The sequence below is a fragment of the Syngnathoides biaculeatus genome, chromosome 2 (genome assembly GCF_019802595.1).
Source record: "Syngnathoides biaculeatus isolate LvHL_M chromosome 2, ASM1980259v1, whole genome shotgun sequence".
Lineage (NCBI taxonomy): Eukaryota > Metazoa > Chordata > Actinopteri > Syngnathiformes > Syngnathidae > Syngnathoides > Syngnathoides biaculeatus.
Genome location: NC_084641.1, coordinates 21,978,291 through 21,993,277, shown reverse-complemented (window position 1 = coordinate 21,993,277; position 14,987 = coordinate 21,978,291). Strand labels below are relative to the sequence as shown.

The following is a 14,987-nucleotide window of genomic DNA, read 5'->3' as shown; positions in this document are numbered from 1 at the left end:
CTTCAAATAACAATATACAAATGTGAAGTTATGAGAAAATGTAAACCAAAACAACAATAAGACAAATGTAATAATCATTTAATAGTGACATAGAATATTTGGTTAATTTACCTTGAGAGTTAGTGAGCAACACCCTGCCTAAATCCACAATAACTAACATTGGATCCGCTGACTGGAAATCATCAGGGAAAATGATCTGTGGGGCACAGATGTCCAGTTTCATAGTCCAACGCTTACTGTTTTCCTGTATACGAAGACAACAACACTTTAAAATAATGCATAGGATTTGTCTTGAGGCACAACACTTGGCAGTGAAACTGACTTACAATAAATTCCCCAACAAGCAGCTGATCAATAGTTTGTCGGATTTCTGCTTTTGTCTGCCTTTTTAACTTGTCATACTTTCTCCTAGCAGCCTCTGCCACTTTCAGCTCTAGCTCGGACTGATAGCCAAAACCTATAAAGCAAGATGTGTCACATTCCTCATCATGATTAAAATGGAGTCATGCTGTGTTTTATAACACTTTCATTTTTAGAATGGTTTAAGCTATGGAGAACCCCATCACCTTCAATGACCAAGTGACTAACATCTCCTGTGATGCAAGTATAAAAAAATACACATGGAAGACTGGGAGAAATACAGACTCAAATCCTTTACACAAGGTATAAGTAAAAATGTTGAACAGACTATGTAGTTGTGACTTACCAGAAGAATGGACCCGTCCTTTGTAGAAGAATTCTGTCACTTTCTTGATTGCTTGCGGGTTGTAGATAATGTTCAGTGGGCTAGTTTTCACTTCAAGTCTTCTTTCAAATTTAGACCTTACAGGGTTACGCTCATAAAGCATTTCAAACACTGGTGATGAAAAGGTCTCTGCATTTGAACTTCCTGATGAGAAAAAAAAGCCCAAAACAGTAAACAAAACCTGAAACTGTATCTTTTTTCCATAGAATGAGAAGAAAATTATAAACGTGACCAAAAATTGCTTAGGAAACAAAATGTGTCAAAATACAAATACAAACACTGGTACTTAGCAGTCCCTTTACTTCAATGTGTTATTCAAAGAAGGAAAGGCTAGCATTGGATTTTTCAAAATGAAGTTTTACCGGGCATGCTGCTAGTCTGCCCGGATGTATGATTAACAGCAATGACAACCTTGTCCTGCAAGACACAAAACATGTAATCCACAAAACCTATACAGTACAATTTGACAAATTGTATACACCCAGGTTCCTACTTGAACTATTGGTTACCGTTTTTGGAGACACCAGTACAGGGAAGATAGTGTCATGGGTGGTCAAGTCTCTGAGAAACAAACCATCCAACTTTACAGACAGTAGAGAAGACTCTGAGCGAGGCAAAGACTCCACAACCACTTTCACTTCTGTGGACACAAGCACACACAGAAGTACAAGTACAAGAATGTATTCACTTGTGTGTGTGGGTGTGCATAAAAAAGCTTTTATTTGAAGGACCACAAAAGCAGACCATCATCAGCATTCTTTTGTTGGTTAAAACATTAAATACAATAGAAAAATCCTATGCAGCCCTTCCACTTATAGGTAGATTTTGAAGGTTTTTTTGGCACATATAGTACAGTGGGCACAGAAAGTATTCAGAACACATTAACATTTTCAGTTATATTGCACCCATTTGCAAAATCCATTTGTTCATTTTTTCCCCTCAATAACGTACACACAGAATCCCATATTGACAGAAAAAACGGAATTATTGAAAGTTTTGCAGATTAAAAAAGAAAACAAATATCACAAGGACAAGTATTCAGACTCTTTGGTCAGTATTTAGCAGAAGGATCCTTTGGAAGTAACACAATCATGAATCTTTTGGGAATAATCCAAAACATTTTTCACACTCGGATTTGGGAATCCTATGCTATTCCTTCCATTGCAGATTCTATCCAATTCTAATAGGTTGGATGGTGAACATTGGTGGGCAGCCATTTTTATCTCTCTCCAGAGATGTTCAATTGGGTTTAAATCAGAGATCTGTCTGGGCTATTCAAGAGGAGTGAAATTTTTCATCTAAGATATCTCTGTCCTTGGCTGCAATCTCAGCTGTCATTGGGCAGGAGGCAGGGTACACCCTGAACTGGTTGCCAGCCAATCGCAAGGCACATGAAGAGAGACAACAGCCGCACTCACAATCACACCGAGGGGCAATTTAGAGTCTCCGATTAATGCATGTGTTTGGGATGTGGGAGGAAACCAGAGTGCCCAGAGAAAACCTACACAGGCATGGTGAGAACATGCAAACTCCACACAAGCAGGGGCGGATTTGAACCACATTCCTCAAAACTGTGAGGCCAACGTGCTACCTTTAATCAGAACAGTAGCTGAGTAGGATCATTAAGTTGAGTTTGCGTAAGATTGGTATAGTGGTATTTCATATTGTTGTCGTCCATAGAGACGACATCCCACTCCGCCCCAATTCCCAAACACTTTGGCAGCATAAACCCCTCAACAGAGTAAGTGGCACTGTCTCTTCAAATTCAGTTTTTCCACTTACCAGAAACCTCTAGCTGGATGACTCCACTCTTGTGTGGCATCTTGTCTTTAGAGTCTTGATGAAAGAGAGTAACAACACCTTTCTCTAGTAAGAACTCCAGCCGAGCAAACAGGTAATCTCGCCTTGTAAATGTGTTCAGAGTGTGGGAGTCTTCCATGGGGTCAAACAAAGGATCTGTTTCGGCTGGAGAATAACAACAACATCATTACTAGAAGTAATTTGAACAAATAATGGTACAAAGTCTCGGCACTTCATTGGATTCATATTAGTCATCCTTTTTCTCAATAGATGAGTCAGTTCCATCATTGGTAAGCCCAAACACCTGTCAATCTCTGTATCTCACCCAGAATATCCCAAGAAGAAGGGCTTGGCAGAAGGACCTCGGGACCTCTGTCTGAGTCCAGAGACTCTCCATACCAGCCACCCCAACCTGGAAACCAAGACTGCAGGTACTGGATCATACCAGAGCTTCCACTCTTGGGGATTGATGGTGTGGGTAAAGAAGACTGGTGTTCACTGCTGGTCTCTCGGAGATTCTGCATGAGAAGAAGAACAAGCCGTAAATTAAATTCTTAAGAAGAAAAGTTTGTTTCTATTTTTTCAAAAAGTGGATTTCTTTTAAGAAAAACAAATTATTTTGTCAAATCTGTGAATTCATGCGTGAGACGTCCTATCTCACCTCAACAATCTCTTCCTGTTTTCGAAACCAGTCATGGACGATTTCTCTGAGACCCTGTAGCTCTTCCAAGGTCTGCACTTCCTCTACTCGCTCAATCTCACTCTAATTGATGAGGTCAAGTACATAAACAAAATACAATTGGACAACGACTGTGTCACACAAGGCTTTTTTTAAGCACCACTACAAATACATCAAATGTAATGTAATTTACTTTTATTGTCTCCTGTGATCTGTTTGCTTGTATTAGAATTAATTAGCTAATCTGACATTGTAGACCACCGTTGGCGATAGAATAGTACCTCTTCTTGGGGACTTAGTGGTACTCCTTTGAGTTTTTGGAAGTAGAGACTGGTGTAAATCTGGAGATCCCGTGCCCGCTGGAGGGCAAAGGTCCAGCTTCCCCTACGCCGCTGCTCCCTTATTTCACTTAGGTTTGCCTCCATGGCAAACAACCACCATTGTCTGCAGCTGGGAAAAATGTTGAACGTTTAAATACATTTTAGAAAGGACTATATATTTGCATAGTTGATTTCGTGACTTCCCCACACAGAGGCTCAGCTCTATCTTACTTTCCAGAGATGGGGCAGTTAGGTCTCCATTTTCGGTAAAGCATTTCCCTTTCGCGGCGATATAGCTCTTTAAGGAAGGCCATGATCTGTTGGTATTGGATCTAAGAGAACACACATTGAACGCCACAGTCAATCAAGCAAGTAAACGCATAACAGTTGTTTAAAATCTATGTAACAAGAAAAAAAAGTTTAAAAAAAAAGACACCTTAAGAAACTTATTGTAAGGTAACTGTCTGCTATAAACAGTCACAAGGCATTCAGATAAAATATTTGATCTCCTAGCATCCTACTATTATGTGCATTTTTAATCATTCATCAGTTTAATCATTCAAATATTACTATTGCTACAGCACTAAACCTTGGAAAATTGTGAAAAGTGACAGGTTTTGTGTGTTTCACATTGAGATTTTTTTAGATGTTGAAATAAATCGTGTGGAAAATATTCGGGCATTGCTGGGAAAAATCCAGCTTTCTGGATTTTTTTGCACATCTATCACATACATTGGTTTCGAATTATCAAACCAATTTTAGCATCACAAATAGACAACCCAAAGAAATACAAAATGCAGTTTTCCAAAGACAATACAATATATGAAGGCACAAAAGAAATCCAAACCTTTCTGACCCTCTGTGAAAAAGTTGGCAGCAATAACTGAAATCAAGCATTTGTAATATTTGGCAATGTATCTTTCAAATTGCTACGGAGGAATTTTGTCCCACTTTTCTTGGGAAAATTGTATGAACTGTGCCATATTGGAAGGTTTTCTATATGAACTGCCTGTTTAAAGTCATGCCACAGCATCTCAATTGGATTTAAATCCGGACTTTGACTTGGCCACTCCAAAACCTTATTTTTCTTTCTTTTTGAGCCATTCAGAGGTGTACTTGCTAGTATGTTTCGGATTGTTGTCCTGCTTCATGAGCCCTTTTAGTTTGAGGGCACGAAATGACGGCCGGATGTTCTCCTTCAGGATTTTTCTGGTACACAGCACAATTCATTTTTCCATCAATCATAGCAAGTGGTCCTGGTCCTGAAGCAGCAAAGCAGACCCAGACCATCACACTGCCACCACTATGCTTCACTGTTGGCGTAATGTTCTTTTTATCGAATGCTGTGCCATTTTTACAGCAGATGTAATGGGCTGCACACCTTCCAAAAAGTTAAATTTTTGACTTGTCAGTCCAGAGAATGTTTCTCCAAAAGTCCTGAGGAACATCATGGTGTTGTTTTGGCAAATGTGAGACAAGTCTTTGTATTATTTGCTGACAGCAGTTTTTTTTTTTTTTTTTTTTTTTTCACCTGAGAACTCTCCTATGGATGTCAATTTTGACCAGTGTCATAAACACTTACCTTAACTGAGGCCAGCGAGGCCTGCATGTCTATAGATGTTTGGGGTTCTTTTGTGACCTCCTGGATGAGTCGTCGTCGTATTCTTGGGTGCAATTTTAGTTGGTTGTCTATTCCTGGGAAGGTTTGCCAATGTTCCCAGTTTTCTCCATTTGTGGATAATGGCTCTGACTGTGGTGCACAGGAGCCCCAAAGGCTTGGAAAGGGCTTTGTAACCTTTTCCACACTGATGGATTTCAATTACGTTTTTCTCATTTCTTCAAATTGTGACATAATGCATCGATTCCTGCGATCTTGCAGCCGACTTTACGTTCTCTGACATATTTTAATTAAGTGATTTCTTGATTCAACAGGTAAGGTGGTAATCAGGTTTGGGTGTGAAATTGAATACACCTTTCCCAAATTTTTGGTTAGTCACAGGGATTTTGTGATTTAACAAGGGAGGGCATTTGCTTTTTCCACATAGCGCCAGATAGGTTTGTAATTTTGCCCCTTACAGTAAATAAAATATGAATTTAGAAACTGCTGAACTGAAACCTTTGTGTGTGACAAATAAGCAAAAAAAAAAACCAAAACTGAAATCAGTAAGGGGAAACATACTCTTTCATGGCACTGTAGGTAGTATGAGGATACAGACCTGAGATAAGCGTAAGGACATGGTCTCTAGCTGAACGTGGCCTTGAATCCGTGGGGTGTGTCGGAACCTCAGAGGCTCTTTGGAGGCATTTCGTCTGAGCAGTACGGAGGCACACACAGGCTCAAAGATATAGTGGTGTTCCCACGTCTTCATACATTGGGTCATCGCTTCCTGCACATTGCCAAAACAGAAAAAAATAAAGTGTCTTCTAATAGTAGGGACATTCCAAATCACTATTAAAACAATATCCTTGTTATAGGAAACAAAAATGTACGAAAGTAAGGATTCAATCATGGTTCCAGCCAAACCCATCAACTAAGCACTTTTCAAGTAATGTCATACCAACATCTCTGATTGACAGGCTGAAGGATTCATGCGAAATCAGTACAGGATAGACAAAATATGTTTTAACTGATTATAAAGTCTCACCTGGATCTGATTAACGGGGAGTTTTGCCAGCATTTCACATTCTGTATCCCAGTAGACTCTAAAATCTTCAATCTCCAGCTGCTTCTGTCGAAATGGATTTAAAGCCTACAAAAACAGAAAATATTCTTTTCTAAATGCTCTTTTCAAGATGTGGACACACAGACTTGTAAAGTAAACCAGTGAGCTCGGTAGATAAACTGTAGAACCTAACCCTTCATGAAGTTCAGTATTTTAGTAATTTCCATAATTTCCATCAAGAAGAATATTGATTATTTTAATCCTGCTGTATCCAAATTGATGTATCAATACACTATATATCTTTTTTATTTGTTTGAGAAATTAGAGTCCAAGTCAGATTCCTGCAGACCCAGACATTTGTATTTAACTCAGGTCCTGAATCATACCTAATAGGCATCTGCTATAGGTGGTCGTAAGTGCAGGTAGTCGTAACTCAGATACTGATTGTATTGGGGTCTGTCTTATTAAGAAATATTACTTCCTTGTTCTATAACCCACAGGTTTACGCTCTAAATACAGTCCAGCTCAGCCTTTGGCTCCCGACATTGTGACACACAATATGCCTTATTACCTCATTTAAAAACACAATATACCGAACATATTTTCAGAGGCTATTTTTAAGTTAAAACCTGTAATGTTCTTAAACTCTATGAAAGTGGAATGTGACTTTGCAAAAATAGAAAAATATGGGTCGCAGGGTGATATTTGAGAACCACTGCTTTAAAATCAGACACTACTTGCCGTATCTTTGGAGGGATTCTGAGCAGAAATATTATTGACGCATACTCCAAAGGAGAAGGGCTTCTCTGGATTGCAGGTGTCATCTTCAAATCTCAGGTGCACATCTTGGATGTTCAGCTAAAGAAATTAACCAGAAAATCAGGGTGCTTCTCTACATTGAAATAGTGTTCACAGTCTTTAATTCAGCATGTAAAATTATCATCTCAATAGTTAATTTAGAACCTGGAAAATTTGGCTGCAGGACACAATTGCACTGAATGCGGGCACACCTCAGGGATGCATGGTCCATCACGTGCTTTTTTTTTCTTTTTTTTTTTTTTACACACATGACTCATGAGTGACTACACTCGAATCTCAGATTGCTTAGGTAGTAGACAACACAACTTTGCAAGGTCTAAACAGCAAATCGCTAAGTCTTCAAACTGACCATCAGGTGGAAAAAAAAACAAACTTTTCTCAAACATGGTGAAAAAAAGGAGACTGTTATGGCTGTCCAAAGATTATATTGCAAGGCCCAGTTCAGGCTAGGGCTCAATGATATTGGGAAAAAAATTACATTTCCATTTTTTTAAACTGCAATGTATATTCCAATGTAAAATAAAGCACAATCATTTTGATAAAGTTCATCTTCTATGGAAACTAGCTCAAAGTTCATTCAGTTCATCGCTCCAAAACTGAACCACAGTTAATAATTTGAAATTTTCAACTAAATTCATTGGTCCAAAAACAAACAAGTTCATAGTTCATACTTTCCATTCCTCACAAATCTGGCTATTAATAAAACAAGCCATTCTTGTATTACAAAACAAAATAAATTCTACATTATCACAGTGGGACTGACTAAAGCATTCAAATAATAACTTTTTACTCCAATTCAATGTCCATGAACACACCTCGCGTACTCATTTCATGCCACCTACAGTAGTTTGGAAACGCAACTAGTGTACATTATTTCCGGTGTCCTCATTCACAGTTATAGTACAAGTAGACAAGTTTATAGCATTCTAGGCTGCTCCATATGTTGTTTGAAACATTATAATTTACCGTAACATGCAACGTGCTAATCTTATTAGCATGTCCACAAAGGCGAGGCCGGATTTGAACCCAGGTCCTCAGAACTGTGAGGCATGTGGTAAGCAGCCGTCCGTCATGCCGGCCAAAAAAATATACTAAATTTAGTATTAAATGTTGACAAATATGTTTTAAAAGCTCCTAGTTGAGTTTAATATTGTAGTGGTTTACCTCAATGTTTTCCACAATCCTTGTAACCACCGATGCAGTGACAGAGTACCAGTAAGACTCTCCTTTTTGTTCACACTCACTCTGGAGTAAGGAACAGAAAAAATATATTGTTCATACAGTAGAAAGATCATTTCAGAACATTTCTCACATAATTATCAACACCACAAATTTTGAGAAAAAAAACCCAAATCTAAACTAAAACCTTTGGACATCTAAAGTCCTTTTCCCACTGCACTTGCTCATCACGAAAGGTGCCCGGGACCAGGGTGCCCCAATTTGAATGTCCTGACAAGCCTACCAGGAAGTAAACAAAAACGTTTTCCCGCTGGAGAAGTAGACCGCAGATTAACAACATCAGTGACATATATCTTTCTGTTTTGCACAAGAAAGCTTTATCCCTTTTTGTGGATGCCACAATATACATATTCTCTTACATCCCAAAGTGTGTGACACAAAAACACTACATTTATCACCGCATACTCCATTTTCTGAGTACAACTCAACACCTCTCCTATTGGAAGAGCTTTTTGACGTGACTGTGATCGCACTCTCAACTAGAATATACACAATGAATGGGAAAGTTGAAAATGGCCTGTGCATTGTCAAGTGAGGTGCGAAATGGCCTTACGTTAACAGGCCTAATTTTAATTTAAAGGTTTTCTTGTGAATATTTTAGGACTTATTTGTATATTTTAAGAATTCTGTTAAGTTCTGGTTGGTAAACTGAGAACAACCCATGCACTCAGTTTTGAAAAAGTACTGCAGTACTTCTCCAAGTCAGAGGTGTCGCTAGAGCTGGTATTGGCTAGGAAGACACAGCGTGAGTTTCCTTAGCACATTTTGGTCATTTCCACTAGCCATTTTTACTTTCCTTTGTTACAAGGAAGAAAGTAACAATAATGGCGACTGTGGAAGTGTGTCTGCTTCCAAAAATGACCAGATGATATGTTTAACTATGCTGCAAAACCGATTGAAAAGGGGGCGACGCAAGTGGTATGCGGAGCCAAAAGGAAAAGTGAGTACGTCATCACACCATGTGACTAATGGGCCAACCATGAGAGATGAGCTTTGCGACTTCCACCCGCAGCAACCTCTTTAGACCCCTGCGTGGAAGGCTACGCTTAAACTAGGCAGAGGTGCTGTGGGGGGCAATGCATCGGTCATGTGATGCAATGCGGGCATTGTTGGCCTCGCGACTGGGGGAATAAAAATTTACCTTGACGGTGAATTAACAAAACTACAATCATTACAAATCACACGTTCAGCCTGAGTTAAAGGAGTGATACATCACATTAAATAGTGGAAAGCAAATCTCCTAAACAGTGTTTAAAAAGTCTTTTTAACTACAATCCCTCCTTCACTCCTATGAATGAACACTTGCTGGTAACAAAAGTGAAACCATCAACCTACTTTGAATTTTTCTTCAAGAGTCTTGAGGAGATATTTCTTACGCTCCCTCTGCTCCTCTTTCTCCTTCTCATCATCATACTCCCGCAAATGGGAAGGACCAATAATGAGGTTGAGCTGGGACATTGAGATGACCCAGGGGTCACTGTGAGGACGGTAGAACGGAATCTGGAGCGTAATCTTTCCAATGAAGCCTAAAGAGAAGAAGGATCATGGAAAAATTAAGAGACCAGTTTCCTGGAGTATCCCGGCTCTCGCCCAGAATTAGCTGAACTCGGTGCCAGCACGCCCGTGACACTATTGAGCATATGCGGTACGGCGAATGGAATCAACAGTTCACTGTTGGCGCAGAGCTCCAATTTGGAGTGTGCTTAAATAAACAAATATTTACTGTAAAGAACTATTACACAATTAGCTTGTGGAGGCTAAATAAGTAACCAAAAGTTGAAGCCATAATCTCACCTGTTTTGACCTCAAAGGGCAGGTCAAACTCTTTGAGGGCATCTTTCCTCAGAGGTAGGTTCTCCAATTCAACTGCACCTGAAAATCAGGAGTAAAGCTTGTAGGCATTGGTGTTGACGTCGCCTAACAAAAATGTGAATAAAACATGTTGAACCGGTCATGTAACATATGTGGGCCCAACATTCAGGTTGAATGTGAACATACAACATAAGCACACAGATATATATATATATATATATTCAGATTGCTTCTGTGCACTCTTAATGGACTGAATGAACCGTTTTAGTCCTTGAAGATTTTTTAAACACACAGGCTCGCCACAACATTACGACCACTTGCACAATCTACTGAGATCCAATAAATAAGATATGGGAAATATTCAGTCTTTAAAAAGACAATAATGCTCAGTTTCAATTGACTCTGTCAAAGAAGAATGATAATAAAAGACCCAATAATGAATTTGTTAAATTAAAGCACCTGAGTGTCAAAAGCTCAACATTATCATGCTAAATCAGCAAAGAAAAAATGCTTACATTTACACAGACATAAGACTGTCAAAGTAAGTTACATTAAACCAAATTGTATTACCCTGACATTTATTTTTTTTTTTTAAATGTAAACCATGTGTGCAAACACTGCAAATTTTTTTTTTTTTTTTTTTTAAAAATCACAGTATACAATAAATCTTCATTCATCGGCTAAATAAGTACAGCATTACCTTTGAGTAGAGCTATGGAGAGCTGATCTGTGTTCAAGTTACTGACATATTTTCCCAAGTATGTGTTTAGCACCCAGGCAACAAGACCTTCCAACATCGTGTTGGTTCAGTGAAGTTGCTCCTCTCCAAAATGTGGATGCAAACAAAAACAGCTCTCAGAGGGAAGGCGCAAGATGTCTGACAAACAGAAAGAAGAATGCATATGACACCACTGTCGAGGATGATGATAAAGGTTGATTTGACTACCAATATTGTTTTGAAAACCACTGTAGCAGTATTACACTCCAGTATGTGGTGTTCTTGTTTACCCAGCAACGGAAACGACAGATCAGTGCATTTGTGGAGTGGTTTATTGTTTTATTGAGAGTAAAAGGATGGTAATTTTGATGCAGCAACTTGGTTAACCCCTCCTAACCTTAAACCTGCATGACTTTACTGGCAGATATTTTTAAGACAAATTTGGACCATATATTCTATCGGCGAAATCACACAAAGTTACCTCCGTCCATCCATTTTTTCTACCGCTTATCCTCATCAGGGTCACGGGGAGCGCTGAAGCCCATCTCAGCTGTCAACGGGCAGGGGAGGCAGGATACACCCTGAACTGGTTGCCAGTCAATCATAGGGTACATGAAGACAAACAACCGCACTCACAATCACACTTAGGGGCAATTTAGAGTGTCCAATTAATGTTGCATGTTTTTGGGATGTGGGAGGAAACCGGAGTGCCCGGAGGAAACCCATGCAGGCACGAGGGAGAACATGCAAACTCCACACAGGCGGGGCCGGGATCGAACCCGGGTCCTCAGAACTGTGAGGCCAACGCTTTACCAGCTGATCCATCATGCTGCCCCAAAGTTCCCCAAAATGCCAATTCAATGTAAAAAAACTAAACTCCTCCGGAACCCACAATAGGTTTTTCAAAATTCTTGGAGCACTATACTCCAGTCGAAGTGGCCATTCAAACCAGACTTTGCGTTTTGTCATTTTGGGGCAATCTTGTCACATTGCTAATGTGAACATGTTTTCTGCTGATTCATATATGTACATTCAAATTACATTTCTACCACCACAACCTCATCCTTATCTGTCCATTTTCAATACCATGTGTCCTCATTACACAATGAACCGGTCATCAGTTAATTGCAGAGGACATGAAAACAGCAATTCAAATTCATATTTCAGAACCACAGATTTATGGAGGGGTGGATGGACAGAGTAGTAGTTTCTTTCGGCTTGTCCCGTAAGGAGTCGGCACAGCGTGTCATCTCAGATGAACGCGCGTATTTGTTTGTCACAGTTTTTACGGCGGATGCCCTTCCTGACGCAAACCCTCTCGGGGAGTGGAGGCCCCAGTGGGATACGAACTCACGAACTCTGGTTTACCAAACCAATGCTCTAACAGACAGACAGCTAATTCATCTAATCCACCGCTTATCCTCACGAGGATCACGGGTGTGCTGAAGCCTATCCCAGCTGACTCTGGGCAGAGTCGGGGTACACAGTGGTCACTAGCCAATTGAAGGACACAAATAAACAACCATTCAGACTCACATTTACACCTAAGAGCAATTTAGAGTTTTCAATCATCCTACTCCAGATATTTTTGGGATGTGGGAGGAAACCTGGAGTGTTTTGAGAAAACGTTACAAATCCACAGACACTCCAGAACTGTGAGGTCGATGTGCAAACAAGTTGGCCACTGTGCCTCCAGACAGATAATTGAACCAACATGGAGCTACAGATTTATTTATTATTTCTACGGTTGGGATCGTTATATTGGTTACAAACGCACGTTTTGTACATTTGATATATTGGAACCAAATGAAGCACAGGGGGAGAACCTTAAATTGTAACTATCACGCTGTCTGGCATGTGGAACACAACAAGCCATAAGAAACACTTTGGATGACGCCTAAAAAAAATTGATTAAAGTTCTTATGGTCTCCAACTTGCTGAAATTAGTGCCTGTTAAGCCGCTGAAGAACTTGTTCTGCTTACCGCTTGCATCGTTAAAAGCACTTAGTTACTCAAAAGCGTGTTGCTAACCCACCGCCAAGAACATTTGTTGCTTTTCATCGATCAGTCCTTCGCTGGGTCCATGATGCATGCGGAATCCCACTGTCAGGAGGTGACACCGTCTCGTCGCAGCCACACAAGGCAGAACTACAGTGACATAAAGCGTTACAAAAATAACACGCCATCAACACGAACAAGAATTATAGCAATATAGTTCAAAACAAAACTAGACAAACCAAACGTACAGCGATAGCAGGCAACTCCAAAGCCAAGGTGGCTGTGGAAAGGGCAAAGTTGGATTCCACACTCCTACGCTAACCAGGGAGCTAAAACTAACCTTACAAAATGCTGTGCCCGCTCTCAAATCAACTTAACGTCACGGAAACAAAGTATAACACAAAATTCTGCAAACTTTCACGTTTTCATGGAAAACAAGGATATTCTAAACCGAAACAAAACGGTTCAGCCCATTCGAGATTTGTGTCGCACGATCATAAACGATTGGACTTCAAACTTGTACTTCCTGTCACGTGACCAAAACAAACCGTCGTCATATCTTCTTCCTACATTTGATGTTTTCTTGATATTGATGACAAATGTGCTTTTTGTAAAACTGATTCTGTAGTTGTTTCTCGCATATTTTATGAGTGTCGCTTCAGTACTACATTCTGGAAAGAAATTGATACATTTTTTTGTCAAACAAAATTTACAATCACAATTGGGAAGAAAAATATCCTTACATTTTATGAGTCAAAAGGTAAAAAAATGAGTAAAATTAGTAACTTATATGATTTGTTGGGTGTCACATTCACAAATCAAAATTTCTATAATCAATTGCAGCATTCAAATTATTCTCAATTTAAGTCAATGAATATTTAAAGTCTCTTAAACTAATCAATAATCAGAAAGGTAAATTAATTAGTGATATACATTCAAAACTAACTGAAATTGAGCAACAAGAACTTTTGTCTTTACAGTTTTTATTTGTTTTAATTAGATGTATATTTATTTTCCTTAATTGTATTTATATTTGGGCGGTACGGCGGAGCAGCAGTAAAGCGTCACAGTTCTGAGGACCCGGGTTGAATCCCAGCCCCGCCTGTGTGGAGTTTTCATTTTCTCCCCATGCCTGTGTGGGTTTTCTCCGGGCCTTCCGGTTTCCTCCCACATCCCAAAAACATGCATTAATTGGACACTCTAAATTGCCCTTAGGTATGATTGTGAGTGGGACTGTTGTATGTCTCCATGTGGCCTGCGATTGGCAAGCGACCAGTTCAGGGTGTACCCTACCTCCTGCCTAACAGGAAAAGCCGAAAGGAAAAGAAGAAGATTGTTTGTACATTATACTGTTCTACTACTGTTCACAAAACTATGCCTATTGAGGACGCATCTGTACTGTTTTTATAAGTGGCTTTTATTTCAATTGAAAATCGTAGCTTCAAGCGTGTCCGAAGTTGTCTCACAGTTTTGAAAGAAAATTTAAAACATAAAAGAGTTTTCTAAGGCAACAGAAATCATTCCAATTTTTTTGTACCTAATTTTAAGTCCAATTAGTAAATAACTATATGATATTATTGACAAATTCATTCATTTTCTGTACTGTTTATCCTCACTAGGTTTGCGGGCGAGCTGGAACCTATGGGAGAAGTCTCACTGAAAGTTACAAAAATTGTTTTATTGCACTGATTGCCTCAAAATGTTCTGCAGCAAAATATTAACGTCAGAGTACAATCATCTTTGTTGATGCCTCTTTCCTGTATTTTTCTGCTTGTTTTTTTTTATCTGTTGAGCCACAGTTCATTACCATTCATCCATTTTCTTAGCTGCTTCTCCTCACGAGGGTCGCAGGAATGTTGGAGCCTATCCCAGCTGTCAACAGGCAGGATGCGGGGTACACCCTGAAGTGGTTGCCAGCCAATCGAAGGGCACCTCGAGACAAACAGCCACACTCACAATCACAACTTGGGGCAATTTAGTGTCCAATTGATGTTGCATGTTTTTGGGATGTGGGAGGATGTGTGGGAGTGCCTGGAGAAAACCCAAGCCGGCATGGAGAGAACATGAAAACTCCACACAAGCGGGTCTGGGATTGAACCCGGTACCTGAGAACTGTGACGCCAACGCTTTTCATCTGATTCACTGTGCCGCTCAGTTTATTACATTTTTTATTTATTTTTACTTTTGTCCGATT

General features: G+C 39.6%; 1 protein-coding gene across 3 annotated transcripts in view; it reads right to left on the bottom strand.

Annotated features, from left to right (window-relative positions):
- vps13d (vacuolar protein sorting 13 homolog D) overlaps nt 1–13,297 on the bottom strand; it is a 62,308-nt gene extending 49,011 nt beyond the window's left edge. For all 3 annotated transcript variants that reach the window (XM_061840888.1, XM_061840905.1, XM_061840898.1), the window contains exons 1-19: nt 13,042–13,297; nt 12,831–12,943; nt 10,778–10,954; nt 10,060–10,137; nt 9,601–9,791; nt 8,191–8,271; nt 6,949–7,065; nt 6,190–6,294; nt 5,761–5,931; nt 3,776–3,876; nt 3,506–3,674; nt 3,207–3,308; nt 2,871–3,063; nt 2,528–2,710; nt 1,255–1,385; nt 1,108–1,162; nt 707–889; nt 327–457; nt 112–244 (exon numbers count right to left, since the gene is read on the bottom strand). In XM_061840888.1, coding sequence (XP_061696872.1) covers nt 112–244; nt 327–457; nt 707–889; nt 1,108–1,162; nt 1,255–1,385; nt 2,528–2,710; nt 2,871–3,063; nt 3,207–3,308; nt 3,506–3,674; nt 3,776–3,876; nt 5,761–5,931; nt 6,190–6,294; nt 6,949–7,065; nt 8,191–8,271; nt 9,601–9,791; nt 10,060–10,137; nt 10,778–10,874 — 2,221 coding nt within the window. In that variant the 5' untranslated portion in view covers nt 10,875–10,954; nt 12,831–12,943; nt 13,042–13,297. The remainder of the gene's footprint in view (nt 1–111; nt 245–326; nt 458–706; nt 890–1,107; nt 1,163–1,254; nt 1,386–2,527; nt 2,711–2,870; nt 3,064–3,206; nt 3,309–3,505; nt 3,675–3,775; nt 3,877–5,760; nt 5,932–6,189; nt 6,295–6,948; nt 7,066–8,190; nt 8,272–9,600; nt 9,792–10,059; nt 10,138–10,777; nt 10,955–12,830; nt 12,944–13,041) is intronic.
- Nucleotides 13,298–14,987: the final 1,690 nt, after the last annotated feature.